A 25,323-nucleotide genomic window follows, 5' to 3' on the forward strand; every position below is an offset into this window, starting at 1 on the left:
CAATGGGAGTAGATACCATTACAGTCAACTTTCTTAGACATTTATATACAACCAGCACTGCAGTGAACATTCAAGTTGAAACTGCAGATACCAGGGTTAGTTCTCCGCATAGGTTATATGAACTAACACTCCGGATGGAGGGAGACATACCAAGAAAAGTGAAAGCACTCTTTTGGGAGCGACTTTCAAAGGGTTATGACATACTTCTAACAGAACAAGACTGGCCACCAGAATTTGTCAGAGAGTGCCCACATGGCGAAGACATCATTATGCCAGCCTTCTCTAACCATGTTCCAGTACATTTAAAATATACTTATGCCAGGAAATGGGCATTGGCCCAGGCCCCAGCATTATATAAGAATAATGTAGGATGGGATGAGGACTCACCTCACCACAAAATCCAGTTAAAAAATCAACCAACTGCACAAAGGCAGTACCCAGTTAAGCAAGAAGCTAAAAAACAAGTCAGGGAGATCTTAGATCAACCTGAATACCAGGGGGTGATTGAAACATGCACCTCATCAATTAACAATCCTTTGTTTCCTGTCTCCAAACCAGACAATACATATCGTTTAGTTTTGGATTACAGACACCTAAACTCTTGTTGTAAAACATTTGCAGTGCAAAATACACACAGTACAGCATTAATGAATAACATTGTGCGTAAAAAGTACAAAACCACATTAGACATTTCAAATGGTTTCTTTTGTCATAATATTGCACCTGAAAGCAGATATTTGACCGCTTTCTCAATAATGGGGATGCAGCGTCAATTTTGTCGACTCCCACAGGGGTTCAAGAACAGCCCGGGGTTATTCTCAGCAAGAGTAGCAGAGTTACTACAAATTTATGATGACGAGGCATTGTCATATGTCGATGATATATATCTGAAAGACGATGACCTAGACAGACACTTGAGCAGGGTGAACACCATTATATTGGGCTTCGCCTCTGAGGGTTACAAATTCAACTTTAAAAAGGCCAGAATTGCCCATCTCAACGTCCTTTTCCTTGGATATGAACTATCAAGTGAAGGAAAAAGCTTGGCAGCCAACATTTTAGAAAAGTGTGCGCTGCTTCAACCTCCAAAAATGCTGAAGAACTTAGTCGATTCTAGGTTTCCTGAATTTTGGAACAATGTACATTCTAAACTACGCAGAGAGGGTTAAACCTCTCTACGAATTAATCAAACCTGATTTCAAAGCCACAACTTGGACACAAGAACACACAGAAATTCTGCGTGCACTTCAAACAGACATGTTAGCAACAAAACACTTGCAAACACGCGTAAATGTACGCAACTTAGTGATCCGAATCATTCCAGGTCAATGCGGATTCACCTACTTCACTTTTAACGAAGTTGAAAAAGTACCAATTGCATACAAATCACACTTGTTACACAAGCAGAAATGAAATTCACTTCTACAGAAAAGATTCTGACAGCAGTTCAAACCGCTGTAGCAAAAGAAAGAGCCCTAGCACAGGGGAAACTCACTATGGTCGTGACTCCTGTACCAGCCTTAGAGGCAGTTACTAAAGCTAGCATTCCGAATGCAAAAGCTTTACATCCAAAATGGATACAATGGGTTAATTCTCTTGCTGCAACTGATGTTGAATATGTTTTTGATCCTTATTTGAAAACACAAGCATTCCTGCAATACGAACACGAATGTCCTCTGCCTACTGAAATTCTCCCTCTTGGTCAGTTTGAATTTATAATTTATACTGCTGGATCTGCACAACTCGCTACGGGGAGTAAACAAACTTACAGTGCAGCATGCGCGATCGTTAAAGGTCGTATGCTCGATGGCAAATTCAGACCAATGGTCACCAAAAACGCAATCTCTAGGAGATTGTACAGCTCAGCGAGCTGAACTACAAGCATTCAAGAGGGCACTTGAAAACACGGATCGCGAATTCCCCACACTCATAGTGTGCGATTCTTTTTACTGTGTTCAATCTTACAATGAATATTTACAGAATTGGCTTCAAAATGGTTTCAAAGATGCAAAAGGTGGCACAATCAAGCATAAAATGCTTTGGGAACAAGTAGTTCAGTTGCGAAATGAACTACAAAACACTCACGTGATACACACGCTGAGTCATCAACGTGATGGGAATTCATTGGCTGATGAAGCCGCGAAAGGGGTTGTGCAAACGGCTTCCATAGCTGCAATCACTCGTTCAAAAACTAAAATAGACAGTGAAATAATGCTGGCTGTCAATGCTTCAAGCAAACGCAGCGGTGCAGAGTTACCTAAAGAATTTCCACTCAAATACTCCTATATAATTGATGCGAACAGCGTTCTGTTTGCTCGAATTCCTGGAGCGGGGGATAGGGTAATACCAAACATGGAACGAAGAGCAGTGTTGATTTACAAAGCACATCTGGGAGAGGGTCTGACACATCCGGAGATCTCTAAAACAATTTTAGAACTAAGAGGTGTACTGGTGGCCAGGAATGAATACATTGATTCATATCTTCATCAATAACTGCGAAGACTGCAATAGAGATCGCTATACAGAACGCCACCAGATACCTGACTACAACATAGCCAGCCCAGTTCAGACACCATTATTAGACAGCATTAGACTATCTACGTGCAGGCGTCCTCTTGGACAAATGCAGTCCCACAAAAACTAATTCAAGGTTCCTATGGATGTGGCCTCAGCGCTTGGCCGACGCTCAAACTGTTATAAAAGCTTTGCAAGTCTTTATCGGCACATACGCAAATGGCACACTACATTCTGACCAGGGTCCTGCGTTTAGCTCTCGAGCTTACAAAGAAGCCATGGCCAGTTTGGGCATAGCATTACGGTATTCTTCTCCATTCTATCCTGAGGGAAATTCTGTTGTGGAAAGAAAAAAACGGGACATAAAGCAGTCTATAACAGCTAGGGTATTAGGTTTGGGTGATGGGTGGATCAAACACCTTCATGGGGTCCAGCGCGCACTTAACAACTTGCCAAGAAGTTCTCTAGGGGGTGTCACTCCATATGAAGTTCTATTTGGAACTAGAATGTTGGTACCGGACCTTGATATGCAAGGCACAGTGATGGAAAATAAAAAGTTTGATATCAAAGAACGTTTGGCTGTTTTACAGGACTTAAATGAACTAAGAACGAAACAAAGCAACGTGCTCCTGAAGCCAACCATCACTGGGGTAAACCGGCCCTCCCAGCAAGGCCTGTCTGGATCCCAAAGCTTGGTGATCTAGTCAGAGAAAAGATCGCGGACATGAAGGAATTTTGGCCTTCTTACAGACAACCAGTACCTGTCCTAGCAATCCACGGATCAAGTACAGTACTTTTGCCGCCCCTTGCTGGTAAAAAGGAGAAAAGATTTGGGTCCATCGACCTGATCAAACCACACTATGTGGCCGATACTAAGCAGTAGGCCAAGTGGACTCCGCCAATGTAGCAGATGCACTCCTCTAGCTACAATCCAAGAGGTTCAAACTGAGAGACTCATCACCTTTGAAGATTCTGCAGTGAGAAATGAAGGACTAAGCAACAAAGCTATGAAACTCGTCCCTCTTGAAACCCAAATAACAGTTCGTCCTGATTCACATGTCTACAACGAAGTAACAAGTGATCAACTGGTTCCAGCGAATTCAACAAATCCTGATGCAATTCCAACCATTGACAGAACTGCCTCTGGCTATTTCATGAACTTTGATACGTCTTCTGAGCATCCCAGCGAACCTGAAACGACGCCAGCACAAAGAACTTTCAAAGAACAAGCAACAGACTTTTTTCCATCTCCTGAAAAAGACTTATCTGGTTTCACCATGGATTGAACTATGGATTGTTTTGGGAATATTCTGCTTTCTACTATGGTTAGCTCTGGTAATAACTCTGGGTATGCTGATAAATGGAAGATATATTCAAATGGACACAGCAAGTAAAAAAGTGAACTTACTTCTTCAGCCACACAAATCATCCAATCGTGAAGCAAGAGACTTGTCAGCAGTGGACATCACAGCCGTTCCTATACCAGATGGTATAGTTTGGGACAGAACTGAATATTACATTTTTGGCCCGTCTGAGCTTTTGAAGTTTCCACATTTATTTAAAATTTCATTAAGTGACTTTATTACCTCTAGTACCTTTTCTGATGATTGGGACTTCGAGACTGTTAATAACATGATGTCTGATCTAGGGATGTCTACAGTATTCACAAATCATGAATATTTAGAGGGTTCATCAGACTATGAACAAATGTATTGTTATAACCACTATGGTCATCATTTCTTGCATAAATCTCCAACACCTAGAAATGTATTTATGTATAACCAATGGGAACATTGTCCTACACCTCCAAAGGGTTGTTCGAAAACTTTTGCAATGAATTTTCCATATTTTTCAGGCTACAATTTGTTTAATCCAGAAACGTTTTACTTTAAAAATGTGAACAAGACAGGAACAAAAATGTGTTAACCAATACAAAACAGATTTATTCTGCAGCCTTAATTGCCCAACTGTCTAAACAGGGTTTCGACTTTTGGAAAGACAACATTGAGACAAAATCTGTCCGAGGTACAAAAGATTGGCAAGTGCAGGGGGTAGAAGCTTTGTTTAGAGCCTGTATCATCCCTGAGCAAATTATGTTTTTGAATGACACTGTCCAACAAACGTCTTGCCTTGGATTAGCCAAGGTCAAAGACATGAACACACCGACCATACCTATACCTGCAAGTAATAGCACTACACGGGGGGAGGTCGACGTACATGATATTTTGCATCACAACAGATCAGATCCAGAATGGAAAAAATGGTTGCTCTGGCCCACAGACACGAATAACTGTCAAGATCGATTCCTGAACAAAACACGGGGTTTTACTATCAATAGGCCAGACCCACGCTATGTTTAAAGACAGCATCCAGGGGTTGTAACAACATACAGTGTAGGGACACTTTGCATTGATTGGCTACAGACCGCTACACTGAAGGATGTATAACAACATTTAACTCTACTTAAGGCGCAGACCTTAGGGAATTCTTGCTAGGACCAAGAAAACCGCGTCAAAAACGTTTCATATATGCTGGTATCTACACTGCTTATAATGAAGCATGGAAGGTTACCCAAGCAGAGCCTGCAGAACGAATACGAGAAATTGATCGTATTCATTCAGAGAAAACTCTCTCTGTAGTAGACAATGGGTTAACGACTCTGTCATCCAGAATATATTCATTGGACAGCATTGTGTCTTCTGTCATAGACATCATGGAACAGGACTTGGTCATGTTTCAACATGGTCAGTCTCAGCTACGTTCTCTCATGCTATTGGGCTGGACGCTACAAAACTTGCTTGCAGGCTATGTGCCTTGGCGTTTAATCAACACTACATCACTGTTTTCAGAATTCAATCTCACTGATAAACAGATCAGACTGGCACAATGGGGAGCAGACTACACTATGCTGACCATTGAAAAACTGGAAAAATTACCATTCACAGTGGCAGAAAACCCAGCTACTGAGTGGATCATACATGGTAAAATTACTCTGCCTGTTACAACTTTCCATTTTCAGTATTGCCTAAAACATGAACCAGTAGGCAAATATGAAAGGTTTGGTAAAGAATACATCAAGACATCCTGGGATTTACCTTACACACATAGATGTTGGAGTGGGGAACGTGAAGTGTTTTTTAGCGGTGAAAACTGTGAACATGCACTAAGCGGTTCTCTCCTTTGTCAGGGTATTAACTTACACGGGGCCTGTGATGGTTCCACTACAAATTTATCCTGTCACCTGCAAGGTTCACCGGCTGCAGTGATTAATCCAATTTGTGGCCAACTTTCTAATGGGAGTTACATTATGTTGAATGATCATAGCTGCTGTGGCATGTTGTCATATATTCCATATCTAGTTACGGTTACATTCAGGGTCACTTGCTGTATGCAGGTCTTGGTTCCACAAATAGACACAGTCAGGGAGTCGCCTTTATGGCCTTCACTGAACATCTCTTCTATACGAATTGATACTCTAAGCAGAATGAAAGCCATTCTTTTACAGAAAACAGTGCCACTGACCTCGGCCAGAGAAACCTATGATCTCCAAGTCGCAAGGACTTCCGCCGAGATACATACCATTTTGTATACAAACTGCTCTGTACATTTCTCAGAAATGTTAGGTCATATCTTAAACATGTCTGATACGAGCGGTATTATACATGTATTTAAGAACGTATGTGCAGGACTGTTAGCACCTTTTCAAGCAGTCCTCAGCATATTTCCAAACTTCGTGCTCTCTGTGTTTGGCGGACTGCCGCTCCTTTTAACACGCGTTGCAGGGATCCTATTTTTGCTCCTATTGCTACGATATGGCAAGCCACATCACCAGCGTCACTCCAGGCACCATAGAGAGAGCTCTATTGGAGATGAAGTGTTGTGAGCGCATCGTCCACATTTTGGGTTTACCTCGTCTACGAGAATTAAACACCACATGGTTCCTGTCATTTAGACCAATCTGGCAAGATTGCATCTTACCTGTTCTACGCTGCCTGCTCTGCGGTGAAGAATGCATGCTAGACATCAGTCTAACACTCCCATCAGTCATGCCTACGGATATCGATACTCTGCTGGACCCGGTAACAGCCCATGCTCTGTGTTGTCCGCAGCAGCTACCAATCCTGATGACGGCATTCATTGAGATCTCACAGACGCAAATTGCTACTGCTGAGGTACGAGAGGAAACAACAGGCACGCAGGTAACATCCGATTTGAACATTGCTGATGCAACCAATGCTGAAGGCGATAGTTCACATCTATGTGCAGTTAATCTTCTAAACAAGGTATTCCAACTTTCACCTACAATGGTAGACGACTTTTTGTCTACAGGATTAGAAGATTTCCAGATTTCCAGGCCCACGCACTGGCTTTTGATTCCGGCACACAGTGTTCCGATGAGACTCTGAATTTGGCTTTCCTTCTTTTCAGACAAGAGACTCACTTTGGAACGTTTTCCTATGATTAATTTGTTTTCCCAAATTTGTATTTTTTTCATTTTTTGGCACAGTAATCTGCTTATACTAGAACTATTCATAGAGAACGGGATTCTTTAAAAATCTTCCAGGGACATTTTGCCACCTTGTCACATCAACAATTGATTTGTGTTAACCTGATATCAAATGGTTTTGACCCTTTTTTTTCTGTATTAATGAGTCGTTTCATCATGTGTATATATTTCTGGTTCATTCTTTTTTGCATTTCAAATGCACACATATGCTTAGAATGAAATATTGCTTTTAATATGTACAGCAACTTATGCATAGCAATGGCTTTGTAATGCATTTTTGGGCATATGTTTTTAGATATGTTTTAGCATGTTTTAGCTAATCATGCGATATTCTCTTTTTAGATATGTTTAGTATGTTTGGGATTTAGTAATGTCGTTCATACGAAACTGGACTGGGTGTTGTGTGTAGATTTAGATTCTGTATATAGGTTTCCCGATTTATGCCCTTATATAGGTACAATTCATATTGCCCTTATTTAGGCATAGAAAATCCAGCTCTTATTTAGGCATTGTCCATGCTGACCAAATACAGGCATGGTCTCCTACATCCGTCAATCCACGTCACAACGAGTTCTTGGAAAACCAGACTCTTAAGCCTTTAGGAATTTCCCTTGCTTGTATATTGATTTCTCCAAGAACTCATTTAGTATGCATGAACATCTATTCCTTAGTGGTTATTCATGACATTCCGATGCCCGACTTTTACGTCAATACAGGCATTCCTAAACACCTTCAGGGTATAAATATACCTGCACTTGCCCTGGCAAACCACGGTTCCGGTACGGTCCAGTTCGACTGCCTACTTGTGGTTCGCCACAGCAAATTCGGAAGGAGATCGAGTTCCTGCCTGATGCACTGACCAGACGCTGTCATCCTCCTCGCAGAGAATCCAGCTCCAGTATTTCTGACTCCCCTTGCGGGGTGCTAGATATCGAGTCCCGGAAAGAGATTCCAACCTCACACATTCTAAGGTATGGCTAGCTATACTTTAGGAAACAGCACCTACTTCTTACCTCGTACTACACTTAGGTTAGGTACACTGGGGTAGAACTATTTAGAAGCATCAGATGAGTATCCACATTTTAGCCTGTGTTATTTATGTATGTTTTTTATGAATATATGTCATAGCTACAAACCATGCTATTGCAGTATTATTTTATCTTTCTGCTAGCTCTGTACGTATTGTACTTCGCATCCTGTCTTATGATTGTAGCAGTTCATATCTCTTGCATGAGAAATAAGACTGTTCAATAAACCCCTTTTTATTGAAACGCCCCGTCTCTCTATTTCTGTGCAACTCTGTAGAAACGAAGCATGCACAATTGACTGAGTGAAACTGTTATCTATTGTTTCCACGGTTCTGAGATTGTTCCGACTCTAAGGGAAACAAAGTTGTCATGTTTATGCGGATGTCAGAAACTAATCCCTTCTTGTATATTCGAGAAGTTTCTAGTGACGTCTGAGTTAGCTGGCACACACAAGTAATTAAGTTTAATGTACTCGATAGAGACATACTGACCTCAGTCCTATGTCAAAACTATAGTGTATATTATTCCAATGAGCAGGGCCTATCAGGGATATAGGAACTACACTACAATCGGTTCATGTTGCTTCAACTGTAGGTGATCAGTGAAACGTTTACAGCATGGCCAGAGTGTGTTTGAATTCATGTAAATATCTAGAGCTGAAAAGTGAAAGAAACAATTGGGTTTTTGAAGTTATGTAATCCTCTACTGACAGAAACTGTACTGCTTGCTCGATTGGACACTCATTGTTTATTATCATCATTCCCTCCCAACTAACTTTGATAGGTGGAAGTACGAGCGGTGACCACTGAGCACGCCAAACATTTCTACAGCTCCGAGGATATTCTGGTGCCTTTATATAGTGACACTGATGAGTGGCAGGTTAGTACTTCACAAGATTTGGTAGATATGCCAGCGATTTTATTGTATATGTGACAGTGATACTTGCTGCATCTTACCATAGTCATTGTTCATGCACTGCAAGGAATGAGTGAGTCAGTCAGTAAATATGGATGTGCTAGGCTTATGCAGGCCTTTATGAAAGTGAGCTTTTAAGCTATATTTTAGTGCAGTCTGTCCAAGTTTGTGTGTTATAAATTATTACTTATTTCTGCTCAATTCCTTTGGATCACATTATTTGGGTAATATGGTAGCTAGACATTTACTAAGAGATTGACCTCGAATGAGTTGGCACCAGGAGAATTAAAAAAGATGCAACACATTCCTTCTGATAAAAGGATGGTCTTTTGTCCGATGCAACACATGTGGAACTTGGGTGTAAAAGGTTCCCCACTTGCTGCATAGACCTTAATGCATTGAAAAGGTGTAAAAGGCCATAGTAAGAGGGGCGAAGCAAACAGCCTGGCCAGGTACTGCAGAGAAATTCTGTCAATTTGGAGTCCGACTTGAGGGCAGCTGGCTAACACATATGTGGCAGGAGTTACATGACTTAGAAAATACTGTGCAAAATGAACTTAAATTCTACAACTATGAGAAAAAAACAAGAGGTTTTAGATAAACCTGGTCAGCAGTGATGCCCTGCCCAATGTTCAAGATACTGATAGTTATGCCGCTTGTATGCCTGGAGAATTTGCCACTTTTCTAAACTTAGTTTATTTATGTTTTTACTTGACTTCACCAAAGGCAAACTGGTATATATGACAATCAGGACACTACTGTAATGTCAATGTGTCAATGTTCCTAAAGACCTAAAGACATTGAGCTTAATCAGTTGCAATATTAGGCCTTGCCATGAGCAATTGTAATACCACTTTTCCATTACAATAAGCCATGCAAAGGATAAAGTCAGCAGAAGTGTCCAACTACATAATTCCCATCTCTCCCTCTTGCTCTTTTTTTACTCTCTTTCTCAGTCTTGCTCAGCTGTCTACCCAGATCCCATGTTATTCCCTTACTCTGCTTCTCTGAAAAACTCATCTTTCCTTTTCTCAGTCTTCTTCAAACTTAACCTTACTTACCTCTCATCTCCCTTTCTTCACTCTCTCTTCCTGTCTTGCCCCATCTCTCATTCTACTCTCTCCCCTGGAATCCACTGTTATCACCACATATGTCTTCTATAAACTCCTTATTTTATCCACAGGCCAACCTACACTGTTACAATATTTACTTTGTCTCAACCTCTGCGCTCACTCCCCTTCTGTGCCTGTTTATTTGAAAATGTCCCACTTTCCTTTTGCTTTTATCACCACCTCTGATGATCCGTCCTACTGGCCTCCTCAAGCCTCCCATCCCCTTCTGTCTTTACATTTCCTTACCGATTCTCACCACCTCCTGCCTTGGTGTGTGTGATGATTTGCCAGAAATGACACTTATTCTTTTCAGGCGGGTGTTTGGCATTTTTACTCTATCATGGCATTGGCATAGTTAGTGTCAACTTAATGTATGCATTTTATGCCCATTTGTAATAATTAGAATAATATTGAATGGAGGAGACCCCACCCCCCAGACCACCACCTCCACTCACGCCCTACTTCTTCCTCTTATCGTCTGTTACATTTTTGGGAAGGGACTCACTGCACTGCCACACTCCCTCCGGTGCGTTGCAAATCGCTTCTCATCTCATCTTTTGATCCTCAAATTCTTATGAGACCTGATAAACATTTCTTTCTATCCCTTTCTTTCCTTTGAAATCTTCATACGCACATACGCACACTCCTCTTAACTTCCTTTCTCCTTACCTTATTTACCTTATCACTGTTTTCACCTCCCCAGGTGACATCTCCATTGTAGCTTTCCCTGCGTTACAAAAAAAGGTACTTCAGCCCCCCGCTTGTCTTTTAAAACATGATCTAGTCTCATGCATTTTAGTCAACAAATTGGGCTTTTCGACAGTTATAAATGTCAGCAGGCTGTATTCTTGTTGATATGACCTCATCATACAATTTCTTCAGGTTGTGAGTTTTGCAAACAAACACTATACTTTCATCAATCACCTTCAACGTCCTCTTCCCCTTATTTTGTTTGTATCTCTTAACCGCACATCTTTGATTTTACCAAACACACCCCTCTCACTCCATTTGTCTTTCGTCACAATTATAACTTTACCCTTCTATTTACTCTCGCTGTCCTCCTCCTTTCTTTTCATTCTCTGTTTCCTTTATCTTTTACTGTTTCTTTCTCATCTTTCGTCTGTTTTTCAAAACATGTTTTGTGTCCTGTTGTGCTGTTTTCCCCAATCTCTTCTCTACTCTATTAGTCTGTTTCCCCCAACGTTTTTGTTTGTTCCCCTTTCTTTCTTTCCTCCATTATGTTTCCCTTAACCTCCCTTCTCATTTTGCTATATTTTTCTCCATCATACTCTTTTTGTGTACTTCTATGTTGCCCTCTTTCCCTGTTTCCTCTTTTATTGTCTTGTCTCTGCCAAACTATCCTCTCCTGCCTTTAATTTCCTAATGTCTTAGTCTTACCCCTTTTTTCTAGTTTCTGAAATCTCCCTTCTATAACCCATCAATTGTTATTTTCCCATCCTCTTCATCTTTCCCCTTCTTTTTATGCCTAATAAATTGTTGTCCTCCTTACCTTTTTGTCATTCCTTTGCTTGCCCCTCTCAACCTCTCCCCTTTCCCTTTCCTTGGTCTATTTTGTTCGGTGTTTCCTCTCTCTCATTTCTTTGTCAATTTCCCTCAACCTTCCCCTTCTCCTTTGCCGGTTCCTATCAGCTTCTCTTCCTTTATATTTTTTCCTTAGTACAATAGTGTGGAACCAGCAGACATTAGTCTTTTTCTCCTTTCTATTCTGGGCTGCTTGCATTGTTGGATAACATACTTAGATATTCATTGCTTCTTTGATAAGTTCAAATTACCCTTGTTTTAAAGGACGAAAGATGATATCTGTGATTGTTTCCAGATTTTGTTTCATAGCCTGTCGACTGTTCATAGATAGAAGCCCTTTGGTGTTGGTGAACTCTTTCAAGCTCTGCAGTCATACTAGAGTTGATAGAGACCTGCCTTTCCAATATGTGGTGCCCCAAGGTGAATAGAGCCTTGTGCTTGGTTTCTTTTAGTCTAACTTTTTTATGGGTATCGGAGCTGTGTATGTGTTTGTTCACCCTATAGTTTTGCTGGACTTGTAAAATGACCCTTTTATATTTGTGTCCAGATTTGGAAGCAGAGATCTGACCCAGTACTGCACATTGAGTTAAGACGATGGGCAGATGTGATGGTTGTTTGCCCTCTAGATGCAAATACACTAGCGAAAATAGCCAACGGCATATGTGACAACTTACTGGTGAGTAGGATTTCTGGAAGTTAAAGTAACAAAAATATGTTTTTTGCCTCTGCTGATTCACATCCCATTAAAATACACTATGTTCCCCTACTCATCATTACTTGCAATTAATAAAAATTCATACTAAAATAGTTTATCTTAATTCCATCAAAGAGTCTAACTTAAAGTCCATTTGTGCAGGCCAAGGATACAGTGCGTTAATTTCTGATGAATACTTACTGCACATTCTTCACCTTTTGAAGTTCACGTGATACTAGACTTGAATCCGGAACTTTTTGATAGCAACTGCTCCTGCGCATCAGCAGTTGGTACCATCAGACTACTGCAACCTCACTCTGCATCTGGTAGTGGCAACATGGAACCCAATACAGGCCTGTGTGATAATGTCAAAAGAGTGTAGGTTGGCATGTAGATAAAATAAGGAGACTGTGGAAGGCAAATGTGGGGATAAGAGTGGATTCAAGGGGAGACAAAAGAATGAGAGGATTGGCAGGACATACATGATGTCTGCCTTTAGTGTCTAGAGACATCTTGCAGTTATGTGACAAATGCTAAGTAGTAGGTGAAACTATACGTAGCTAAACACAAAAGGTGAGGTAAGTTGTGGTCCAAACAGCAGATCCACTCCTGCTCCCATGTCCTGAGCTCACTTCCATTACAGTTCCCCGTCCTCCTCTAGGTGTGCATCCTCCGGTAAGTCAGACAAGCGAAAGAATTCCATGTGGAACTCGTCCCTTTCTCTTCCAGGGGATACTCATCAATAGTCATAAGCACTGAATAATCCCTGCCCATGTGCGGGACCCCGAAGCATATACAACGGTACATATATACGTGTATGTTTAGAACCACAAGTACATAGTACTATCCAAACATGTATTTATACATGTATAAACATATAAATATGCAGCATATTATATATCCAATGGGCTAAGAAGCCAAAAGTACATGTATTTCTATTGTGTGAAAATAGTATCACATACAAATACTGCAATAGCGAACATGCACTGCAATAGTGTTCCACAACAACCTTTTATTTTCAGATAAGAATACAGGTAATATCAGGCAATTGCCCAGAGGCTGCATAGATAAATAAAATCACTGTATAGAAAAACTGGCACCTTGCTTTTAAGGCTACCAAGAACCTGGACACCATGCGTTTAAGACCTCCAGGAGCCCCCTGTCCCCATCATGCACCACAAGTGATAGTTAGGTCAGTTCTTTTTTCCCGCTCCTTCTGTGAGGACCCTGGAGCTTGAGCTCGTCAGTTTTTGGCCTTTTTAGCCAGAAATTGTTGTCTAACAACTTTATTCAATGTGTTCTGCTGCAGGGATTGTTTTCCAGTATTTTGGAGAGAGGAAAACACCATAAAAGTGGCCTAGAGAGTGATCTTACCTCTAAGAAGCCCTCCTCTCAGGAAAAACAGAAGAAGCGTCAAAGATCTGCCTCTCCAGCCTCCAAAAGTAGGAAAATTCCTAAGTGCTCGGCGTCGAGATCGGCGTCAGAACAGGTGAGACAATCCTCGACGTCGAGGGACAGATCGCTGTCGACATGAAGAGAAAAGGCCCCAGACCAAGACCCGTTGTTTCTTCATGCCGACTCACCTCCATACTCCGTCATAGTGGCGGCGGCCAGAAAAGCACATTCTGCTACTTCCGCCTCCTCTGTTCCTCCAGAAAAGGACAGTTAAAAATATGGATTCCTTAGGGAAAAGAATGTGCAATACATCTGCGTCAGTCAAGTGGCTAGTGCTTCCGCCCTGCTGGGTCGGTACGACAGATCGCTGTGGGACTCTTTGGCAAGGTTCACGGACAAGCTACCAAAAGAGGACCAACGAGATTTCCAAGACGTCTGCAAGAGGGTGGATTGGTGGCAAATCAAGTAATCCGTGCCGCTGGTGATACAGCAGATTTAGCGGGCCACGGATATTTCCATGGCATTTGCTCGAGACATTCAGCATGGCTTCATCTCACGGGTCTCAAGCCTGATGCACAGAGGAAGATTGTCAACCTTCCCTTCAATGGGTCTTTGTTCCGGTCCTACGCGGACGATGAGATGTCCAAGATGAAAGCTGAACTGGACACTTAGAAGGCTGTTGGTTTGGAACAGCGGAAAGAATTCTGACGAAGGTTTCGTCCCTATGATCGGCGTTCCTTTCAGCAGAGGCTTCAAACCCCTCCCTGGACCACACAAAACCAAAGTCATACGCAATCAAGGTCTCACTACCAACAGAAGAGACCTGGACAAGGGAGAGGAACGCAGAACAGCAGTCAGCTGCGCCTAAACCACCAACAAAACAATGAGGTGTGGCTTCCTCCATGCTCGTTGACCACTCCGGTGGGGTGAAGTGTTTCTTTACATCTGGAAGAGTAGAAAAAGATAACAAAGGACAAGTGGGTCATCAATATTGTGCAGAATGGGTATCTGCTCAGGTTCAAATCTCCACCTCCATCAATCCCTCCGCAAGAGAAATCTCTCCACGACCGCCATTTGTTGCAAGCGGAAGTGAACATTCTTTTATAAAAAGGCGCCATAGAAAAAGTTCCCATTCCACAAAGGAAACAGGGGATTTATTCTCACTATTTCCATGTGCAAAAAAGAGGCCCCACCACAGAATACAGACCAATACTGGATTTGAGACTGTTTAAAAAATGTATTTGCAAAGAAAAGTTTCGAATGTTGGCACTGCATCAAATCTTCCCACAACTTCATCAAGGGGACTAAATGCGCTCCATCGATTTGCAGGACGCACTCTTCCACGTTCAAGTGGCCAAGAAACATCGCAGACTTCTAAGGGTTCAGATTTCATTCCAGCATTACCAATTCATGGCAGCTTTTCTCCGCAAGCAGAGGATATTAATATATTCCTACCTGGACGACTGGCTCCTGAAGAGCTCGTCCCCTGCCCTGCTGCAGACTCATCTCTCGTACAGTTTTCAGCTACTAAACCGGTTGAGCCTTCATGTCAACTTCAAGAAATCGATCTTCAATCCAACACAGAGGATCCAATACCTGGGTGCCTCCCTGGATACCAAAAAAGCAAGCGTGTGTCCTTTGGGGGAGCGCTTATACTCAATCCACGAGAAATGTCTGAAACTCCTTCACACGCAACGTCCCACAGTCCGACAGGTGTCATCACTGCTGGCTCAATGGCATCAATCATTTTCATCGTACCAAACACAAGGTTAAATAAGCGCCCTTTACAACAATGTCTGGAAGACCAGTGGGTGCAGGTATCAGGTCGCTGGGAAGATCATGTGATTCTCCATCAATCAGCCAGGGATTACATCAAATGGTGGATGAAGCGATCCCACCTGATGAAGGGAGTTCCTTTTCACCTCGACCTCCCTACTCAGACGATAGTCACGGATGCCTCACTTCAAGGATGGGGTGCTCATATGGGTCCTCTGCAAGTTTAAGGTCTGTGGTCAGAAACAGAACACGGTTACCACATCAACCTCTTAGAGCTGTGAGCAGTGCATCCAGCTCTCAAATCACTGTACCCTTCTCTCCACTCTCGGTCCATTCTGATTCAAACACAATACAACGACAATGTATTACTTGAACAAACAGGGTGGTACCCGATCGAGACCTCTTTCCATAGAGTCTCAGACCATCTGGAACTGGCATCTCGCACGAGACCTATCGATTGTGGCCATTCATCTCCCGGGGACTTTCAACTCCCAGACGGACACCCTAAGCCGAGACTTCATCGAAGCTCACGACTGGGTGCTCAACAACGAAGTCACTCAAAACATCTTTCAAAACTGGGGTGTTCCAGACATTGACCTGCTTGCAGACACAGTAAACGCAAAATGCCCCGTCTTCGCATCCTGGTTTCCCCAACCAGGCTCTCAAGGGAATACCCTTTTGATAGAATGGTCTCAGACATTACTGTACGCCTTTCCACTGATTCCCACAGTAATCAACAAGTTCTACAGGACCAACACCAGAATGATCCTGATAGCCTCTGAATGGCCTCGTCAGTGGTGGTATCCGGACCTTCTTCAGCTATCTAAAGTACCACACAGGAGGTTGCCATGCTGTCCGAATCTGCTATCCAGGCACGCAGGGAAGGTTTTTCACCCCAATATCTCATCCCTACGGCTGACGGCATGGCTCCTGAAGTCCTACAGTATGGACACCTACAGTTGACTTCAGAATACATGGACATTCTCAAAGAAGCAAAGAGACCTTCTACTAGGAAATCCTATGCCTTCAAGTGGAAGCGTTTTTACCTATGGTGTGTGAACAATGGACATGATCCCGTCCGGGGTCAAAAACAGGTGATTTTACCATATTTGCTGCATTTGGCCAAATCTGGTCTGTAGTTCTCCTCTATTAAAGTCCATCTTGCAGCTTTCACAGCATATCCCCTACTCAGATTTCCTCTTTCAAAATTCCTGTGGTCAAAGATTTCCTTGAGGGTTTGAGAAAGGTTTACCCTCCAATCAGGGCTCCTTCTCCTCCATGGGAGCGTAACATTGCTTTAACAAAGTTGATGGGGGCTCCTTTCGAATCTATTCATAGAGGTTCTTTACAACATTTGACATGGAAAGCCACTTTTCTAGTGGCTATTACATCTGCTCGGAGAGTGAGTGAGATCCAGTCACTGTGCTGTAAAGAGCCCTACACTGTGTTTCATGCTAACAGAGCGGTTCTAAGTACACATCCGAGTTTTTTACCTAAAGTAGTCTCGGATTTCCATATTAATCAAGCAATCACACTCCCTACATTCTTCCCAAATCCTTTAAATCCTCCGGAAAGGTCCCTCCATTCTCTGGACCTCAAGAGGGTTCTGAAATTTTATTTGGACAAAACAAAGGAACTAAGAAAATCGGACCGTCTGTTTATTAACTATGGTTCCATAAACACCAGCTCTGCAGCTTCCAAAAGATCCTTCTCTATGCCAACAAATCCCTCCTGGGCAAACCTAAGGCCCATTCTACTAGGGGAAAATCCTCTACCACTGCTCTCCTTAAGAATGTGCCCATTGCAGGGATTTGTAAAGTTGCTACATGGCGATCAGTTCACACTTTTACTCGTCATTACTGTTTGGACTCTGACACACAGGCCGATGCTCAGTTTGGGCAAGCCTCTCTGAGAAATTTATTTGGTTAATGCCATATAACATGTTTTCTTTAACTGTACTTGCTGCTGTTTGCTCGTCCGCGAGGAAGTGGGTATGGGCTTGCTACTCTATTCAGTGCTTATGACTATTGATGAGTATCCCCTGGAAGAGAAGGATAAGTTACTTACCTGTAATCCTAATTCTCTTCCAGGGGTATACTCATCAAAGTCATAAGCAACCCTTCCGCCTCCCTGGACGAGCATTAACAGTTCTATACTGAGTTGCTTACATTATATATGCTGGTTCCTACAGGTGTATACACCGTAAAAAAGAACTGACCTAACAGTCACCTGTGGTGCATGATGGGAGCAGGGGGCTCCTGGAAGTCTTAAAGGCACGGTGTCCAGGTTCTTGGAAGCCTTAAAGGCAGGTGACAGTTTTTTCTATACAGTGATGTTATTTATCTATGCAGCCTCTGGGCTAATTACCTGTTTTTTCTGTAAATAAAAGGTTGTTGTGGAACACTATTGCAGTGCATGTTCTCTATTGCAGTATTTGTATGTGATATTATTTTCACACAATAGAAATGCATGTAATTTTTTTCCTTTTACCATTTTCCCCAGCCCGCCCCCGTTTCCCCCCCCCCCCCCCCTGCGGGCTCCCCCAAGGGGCCTCCATCCCTCCCCCCCTGCCCTGACATCGTCCCACCACCCACTCGAGGCGCTCAGACCTTAGTCTGTGCATATGATGCACACAGCGCCAGTGGCCCGGGTCCTATAAAGCCGAGCATCAAAAGTTAACATTTCAACATACATACTCGGGCATCCTGAATCCAAAATCACCGAGTATAAAGTACTAGAAGTTGCCAGGCCATTCCCCCCTACAACCAAACAGTTTTCTTTGCTCCCCCCCGCCACCAGCTATTCCACCACATTAACCATTATTAAAAATACCGAACCCCTTTTATTTGTCCAAAGAGTCCAAATATTCCTTAGCTTTTATTTCAGAGGTGCAATACCGGGTGAGCCCCTGATTGATAACCTTGAGTTGAGCAGGATTAACAAGATAGGCCTGGAGATTGATTTCCTGAAAAGGTTTTATAAGCTGTCTCAGTCTCCAGCGCCTTTCTACCGTTGAGTGGCAAAAGTCTGGCCGCACGAAAAATGAGACCTCCCCGCTTGATCTTTTCGCATCTGGCCTGGCTTTATCTGAAATTGATTGACGGAGGAGATAGTTGCCGAAGAATACCAATATAGCACGTGGTCTGTCCCCCTCTTTTGCTGGCGCACACAGTTTAAACAGGGTGCGGTGCGCTCTTTGAATCTCTGCTGCCCAGTTCCACTCAGATAATTCGGGGAATGCAGCCTTAAAATGATCGATTATATATGCCCTGGCATCGGACCCCTCCAAACCTTCCTGTACCCCCAGCACCCTCAGGTTATTCCTTCTTTGCCTGTTTTCAAAATCCTACAGCTTCCACTGGATATCTTGAATCTGTGATCCTTGGGCCATCACCAGGGCAGCGGCGCTTGCTGTTTCTGATTCTGTTGCAACTATTCTGTCTTCAAGGTTCGTAACTCTTTCTCCAGTGTTGAAACAGGTTTTAGTGAGCTTTCTGACTACCCCCTGCATTTTCCTCATTTTTGCCTGAGTTTTCCGGCTATCTTGGCGTGTTTCCTGCCTATGCGCCAGAATAGCTTGATAAATTGTGTCCAGAGTAGGTGGGGTATCACTAATCCCATTGGCCCCGTTCGACACTGCTGGTGATGTATCCTCTGATGGGCCAGAGAGGGGGGCTTCTGCTGAGTAGTCCCATTTCAGATCTTTCTTCCCCCTAGTTTGTGTAGCGGCTCTTATAGAAGATTTTTTTTTTGCAGTTGGGGGGTGATCGACGTCACTATCTGCAGAATCTGAATCCAAACTACTAGCCCCTGGTGACGTGCTCAGGGCATCGTCTGACCATTCTGCCCCCTCTGAGACTGAAAAGAAACAGTCGCTTGTTTCCTTATCTTGCTCCCCTCTGATCTTATCTAGTGATTCTGTTGACTTAGTCACTTCATTCATCTCCGGAATAGATGTCGTAATTTTTCCCCTTTTTTGGCTCTCATGATTCTGTGCCCTTCCTGATTTGCCTTTATTTTCATTATTTTTTGTTTTCTCACTATCATCAACGCCATTATTGCCGTCCAAAAACCCTCCTTTGCTGATTTTAGATATTGACTCTAAAATCTGTGTAACCTCTAACCCCGCTGATCCTTCAGGGGGGGCAGAGGACGGGTTATCAATTCCAGCAGCAACAGAGACAGCACGTTTTTCCTCAAGTGGATCTACTCCGGCAATCTCTGCTCGTCCCATTTCCACTGAGTTGGGGGGTATCTCTTTCACAGTCTCCCCATCATCAACACATGTTAGAATACTGTTGTCTTTACCAGGGGTATTTTGCACCGCCTCCCGAACTGTCTCCCGAGCATCTGCCCGACTCACCTCCCCATTCGTCCACCAGTCGCCATCATTGTCTCCAGCCGCTGCCACTGATGCTCCTACTGCCGCCCCTGCTGCTGCTACAGCCCGCGTCTCCTTGGTGCGCCGAAAGAGCTCCACCACAGTCGAGCCTGCGGGGCGGCACTTGTTGCTAGCTCCGCCTCCCCACTTCGATGCAGACGGGTCGGGTGAGTGAATCGGCCGCTGGCTGCCGGAGGAGTTTGCCAAAGCCGCCGGATCCGCTGAAGTATCGCCCCGTGCCTTTCGAGTGGTCGTAGTTCTGCTGGGAGCGGAGCTCGCTGCAATTTTGGGAGCCATTGCTCGACAACCGACGAACTTCTTGAGCAGCAGCACGGTAATGTGTTCCACAATCGATCGTCTGACCAAACGTACGATTCTTGAATAGAATGAAAAAGAGAGTTTTTTTCGGGGGTAACGCATGGGGGGAATAGGGAGGGAGGGAGGAATTCAGTGATCAAATCCAATGGTCTTTTCCGTTATTTTCCGTTATTTTCTAGTCCTAGGATAGTCATATAGATGTGTATCCTCAACCCGACATGGCCTGCTGGCGCTGCTACCGGCCTCCTAAGCGGCCGCCATCTTGCCTCCCTAGTCACGTCGCTTCCGACAGGCTCAAGGAGCTTCTTAGTGTTAAATATATGATTGGATTCAGACAAAGAAAACTGTTTTATTTAGCAAATATCAATGGGGAAGCTTAAGATCTGCTCAGTTAATATCGGGGGCTTGAACGATTGGAATAAGAGACAAAGGCTTGGACAATTTGTTAGATCAAATCAGATTGACTTAATTTGTCTTCAGGAGACTCATATACCTTGGGCTAGGAAGCATATGTTGAATATAAGAGGCTTTGATCTGTTGGTTTGCTCTGCACAGACATCAACCACGAGAGGTGTGGCAATATTGGCTAAATCAATGATGGGAGGGGCTAGACGTCTTCAGTCAGATGCTTTAGGTAGGTGGGCACTGGCGGAACTCGAGATGGGATTTACAATATGTACAATTTATGGCTCTAACCAGGATGAGCCCGAACTATTTGATCAATTGGAGCTAGAATTGGCGAATTGGCCTGGTCCTGTAGTGGTCTGTGGGGATTTTAACATCTCAGCAGACTTTACTGGTGTAGGTAATAATGTAGGTAATAATGTTTATTACACGGGTCGAAAGCCCAAAGTATTTCAAGCACTGAGCTCCTTAATTACATCACATGGACTATCAGATGTCTGGGGGGCTAAAGTACCGAGCAACCCAGGATTTACATATTTTTCATTTCCATTTAAGAGATATACTAAATTAGATTATTTTCTTATCTCTTCAACCGAACTGAATAGAGTGGGCATAAAAAAAACGACCAAAAGTGATCTCCGATCATAATCCGTTAATTATGGAGTATGATATAGAAATCTTCAGTAAGGGCCACTCGAGTTGGACTTTCGAGAGGAGACTTCTAGCAGACCCTAAATTTATTGAACATATAAGGATCTGGTCCCAATTTTTTTTCGAGATGAACCGATATAGTACATCTAAAAATATGGTCTGGGACTCTTTTAAATCTACTTTGAGAGGTGAAATCATTAGTTATTCAGCCCGTGTAAGGAAGGTGGCAAGGGACGAAAATGAGAGATTAGTGGCTCGTCTGACAGAAGCAGAAGAAGCACATATGATGGATATAATTCATAGGAGGGAGGCAGATGAAAGCCAACAGAAAATTTTAATCATTAAAGCTGAATTACATAAATGGATAGCCTTGAGAACTGCGGAGGAATATCAGATCTTCAGGGGTAAGATGTATGAGACAGGTGAGCAGGCAGGTAAACTTCTAGCACTTAGGATTAGGCAGGTGCAAAGTAGGAATGTGATAACCAATATTCGAGAAGGGGACCAGGATTACTCTGAGCCAGAGGACATTCTTAAGGTATTTAAAAATTATTATCAAAATTTATATAGTGAGGTGAGTAGAATAGATACCTCTAGTCCAGAATTCGAGGATATAGGCCCACAGTTAATGAGGATATAGTAATGTTGGAGGAGGATTTGGCAATAGGGGAAGTGATCGAAGCACTGCAGGAACTATCAACAGGGAAAGCTGCAGGGCCGGATAGTATCCCGCTTGAGCTATATAAATGCTTACAGGATGTGATAGCTCCTCTATTGCTGGATTTATTTATTGGCATAATTATCTCTGGGGTAATCCCAGAGTCCTGGAAAGAAACTAATATAGTGGTATTCCATAAGAAAGGTAAGCCTAAATAAAATCCTGGGTCTTATCGACCAATATCCCTCATAAATGCGGACACTAAGATCTACGCCAGGGTCTTGGCTAAAAGGCTCGGGATGGTCATTGGTGGTCTGGTCTCCCCATGGCAGCATGGATTTATCCCAGGTCGAGGAACAACAGATCATATCAGGCGGGCTATTACTTTGTTTGATATACATGCTGTCACGGGGGGGCGGATGGCCATGATCCTCCTAGATGCAGAAAAAGCTTTTGATCGCGTTACATGGAAGTATCTGTGGGGGATATTGGATCGAAGGGGCTTCGGCCCTAAAATGGTGCAAGCTATTAAAGCCATGTACTCAGACCCCAAGGCTAGAATCAAGATAATGGGAGAAAGCTCGGAAAAAATTGATATCTCTCGTGGAACACGGCAGGGATGCCCATGCTCACCAATCCTCTTTGCCATGTATATCGATCCACTTGTACGTAGAATAGTACGCTGTGAGGATATTAAGCTGATAGTCTATAATAGGTATGAAACCAAACTATTGGCTTATGCTGATGATTTGGCCATAATTACCCCAGATCCAGTGGCATCTTTGATTGCTATAATAGGTATAGCGCTGGAATTTGGACAGCGTTCAGGGTACCTACTTAATGAAAATAAAACCCAGATAATATGTACTAATAATATAGATAGGCCTGATCAAAGATATTCTGATTCAGCGGTTTTTTGGGGGGTCAGGATAAGCTCCGCAATTGATAGAATTATCAAAGACAATTTTACCCCCTTAATTATATCAATTGCGTCAGATTTAAAAAGAATAGATGCCATGCATCTGACTTTAATAGGGAAGGCTAATGTCCTTAAAATGACAATGCTACCTAAAGTATTGTATCTCTTCCGCTCTATCCCGTATATGATTGGAGAGGATATGCTAAAATCTCTTGAAGCACTATTTAGCAATTTTATGTGGCAATATGGCAAAATTAGGCGATCTATTAAATATTTGTCCCTTCCATATGAAAGGGGAGGATTGTCAATCCCTAACATTAGATTCTATCAATGGGCTTGTTTAATTAGTCAGATGGCAATACTATTCGATTCTGCTACAAATTTGATGGATACTCCTCTAGGCAACTTGAATCCGCCGTCTATTTTTGAATTATTATTGGGGAGAGAAGCTCTGGGGTTGCTTTTACGTAAGACCGACAGACGCTATTATAATAAAAAACGATATAAGGTTTTAGATAGTGTGTGGGGAGTCTGGAAATCAGTCCAGAGAATACTGACAATTCCGAGGATCAATTATTATACTCCTCTCTGGAACTCTTGTATTTTTCCGCATCTTAGTAATGATAGGATGGGAAAAATATGGCTTCAGCAAGGTGTCAGAAGAATTTGTGATTTATTTGTAGGGGATAATCTATTGAGTTTTGATGATATCCAACGTAAATACGAAATATCGGATAATCAAGTGTATTAATTTGTACAGATATATCAAACCATGAAAGGTATCAGACCACGGTTATCTCCAGGGGGGAAAATCAATATTATTGAGTATTTATTAGGAGGGGGAACAAAAATTAAAATGATCTATAGAACCCTAGTATCTTCAATATTAGATGATCTGGACAAATTTGAGTCCTCCTGGACGCTGAAACTACAAAACCCTGAAGTAGACTTAGATAAAGCTTTACAACTAGCTGGGAAACTGTTTCGTTCTTCGAATCTTAGAGCCCAACATTACAAAACACTGTTTAATCTGTATTTCACACCAGCTAAATTATATGATTGGGGTAAAAGAGACGATGATACATGCCCAAGGTGTTTGGAAGGGCCCGCCAACCTTATACACATGTTTCATCAATGTGTTAAATTAATTGGAATCCGGGGAGAGATAGAGAAGTTTTGGGAAGGGCTGCTAAATGGTAAGATTAATCTATCCCCCACTCTTATGATACTAGGAGTTGATAGTAAACTGGGTCTCAGTAAGGAGAATGAAGCTTTGTTTTTATATCTGTGGCTGTTTTGCGGATACTATTAGCGGCAGGTTGGAAAGATTCTGTCGCACCAACCTTCCAGCTCTGGCTGGCTAGACTCCTGGGGATTCATAACATTGAATCCTCCTTATATACTAGGAAGGGCAGGAAGCTGAAGATGCTGGGGATTAGCATCTGGGCCCCCCTCAAGAGCTGGAGAGATTCTCGACTATAAATTGTTTATGGTGATATATTTTACATTATGGTGAATTTTTCCTCTCAATGATTTAGCAGTTTGTTTTCTCTGTATGTAATTTTGGCTTCTTAGCCTATTGGATATATAATAGGCTGCATATTTATGTGTTTATACATGTATTTATGTATGTTTGGATAGTACTATGTACTTGTGGCTCCAAACATATACATATAAATGTATTGTTGTATATTCTCCAGAGTCCCGCACATGGGCGGAGATTATTCAGTGCTTATGACTTTGATGAGTATACCTCTGGAAGAGAACTAGGATTACAGGTAAGTAACTTCCTTCTCAACACTCCTGTTCTAGGCAGAAGTAAAGCGGTCATCACTCCAAAGATCTAACTCTGCTTTCATTATCAGACTTCAGGCCTCTTTAAGACTGGCCTCAGTGCTCCAGGAGTTCCCTCTACTGTTGTCAACCCCTTAGTAGATAAGGTGTATGAAGAGGCCATGTTGCAATTTGTTAAGGCAATGCCAGCCCTTTCTGGGATGCCTTGGAGTCCTACTGAGCAGCGGCCTCCAGTTGGACTTCTGGCAGTAGGTGGGACCCTGGTGTCGACTTACCCCGTGGAGGCCTCCACCCAGCTACCTAACAGCACCTGCCTTTGCTAGCACTCCTGTGCTGGAAGTCTTGCGGGATCCGACTGCCTGGTCCCAACTCCTGGAGTCCACACTCCAGATCTAGTGCCGATGCCCATTTCTTAGATGGAGCCGACATCGGCCTGCCCTAGGCCTATGTCTTGCTATGAGATGACCAAGGTGCAGCTCTCAACTTTGGATGAACTCCAGCCTCTATGTTGATGCCAGTATTATAATAGGCAGAATCCTAATACAGGTTGAATTCCGATGCTCTTCAAGAACTCCAAAGTGTTCTGAATGACAATGAAGAGGCGAATAGTTTGCTCCTCCTGATTGCACTGATGCAAGACTATATTTAGAATTGACAGGGCCCTAAATACTTTTCCAGAGACAGAGTTTCAGTCTCCACTCAGAGCTCTCACAG

The 25,323-nt window shown here is 42.8% G+C and overlaps 1 protein-coding gene across 2 annotated transcripts in view; it reads left to right on the forward strand.

The window, feature by feature from the left end:
* Positions 1–25,323, forward strand: part of PPCDC (phosphopantothenoylcysteine decarboxylase) — a 310,731-nt gene that overhangs the window by 89,579 nt on the left and 195,829 nt on the right. For both annotated transcript variants that reach the window (XM_085643819.1, XM_085643820.1), the window contains exons 3-4: positions 8,833–8,928; positions 12,166–12,294. In XM_085643819.1, coding sequence (XP_085499945.1) covers positions 8,833–8,928; positions 12,166–12,294 — 225 coding nt within the window. The remainder of the gene's footprint in view (positions 1–8,832; positions 8,929–12,165; positions 12,295–25,323) is intronic.

This window comes from Triturus cristatus, chromosome 3_1 (genome assembly GCF_964204655.1).
Source record: "Triturus cristatus chromosome 3_1, aTriCri1.1, whole genome shotgun sequence".
Lineage (NCBI taxonomy): Eukaryota > Metazoa > Chordata > Amphibia > Caudata > Salamandridae > Triturus > Triturus cristatus.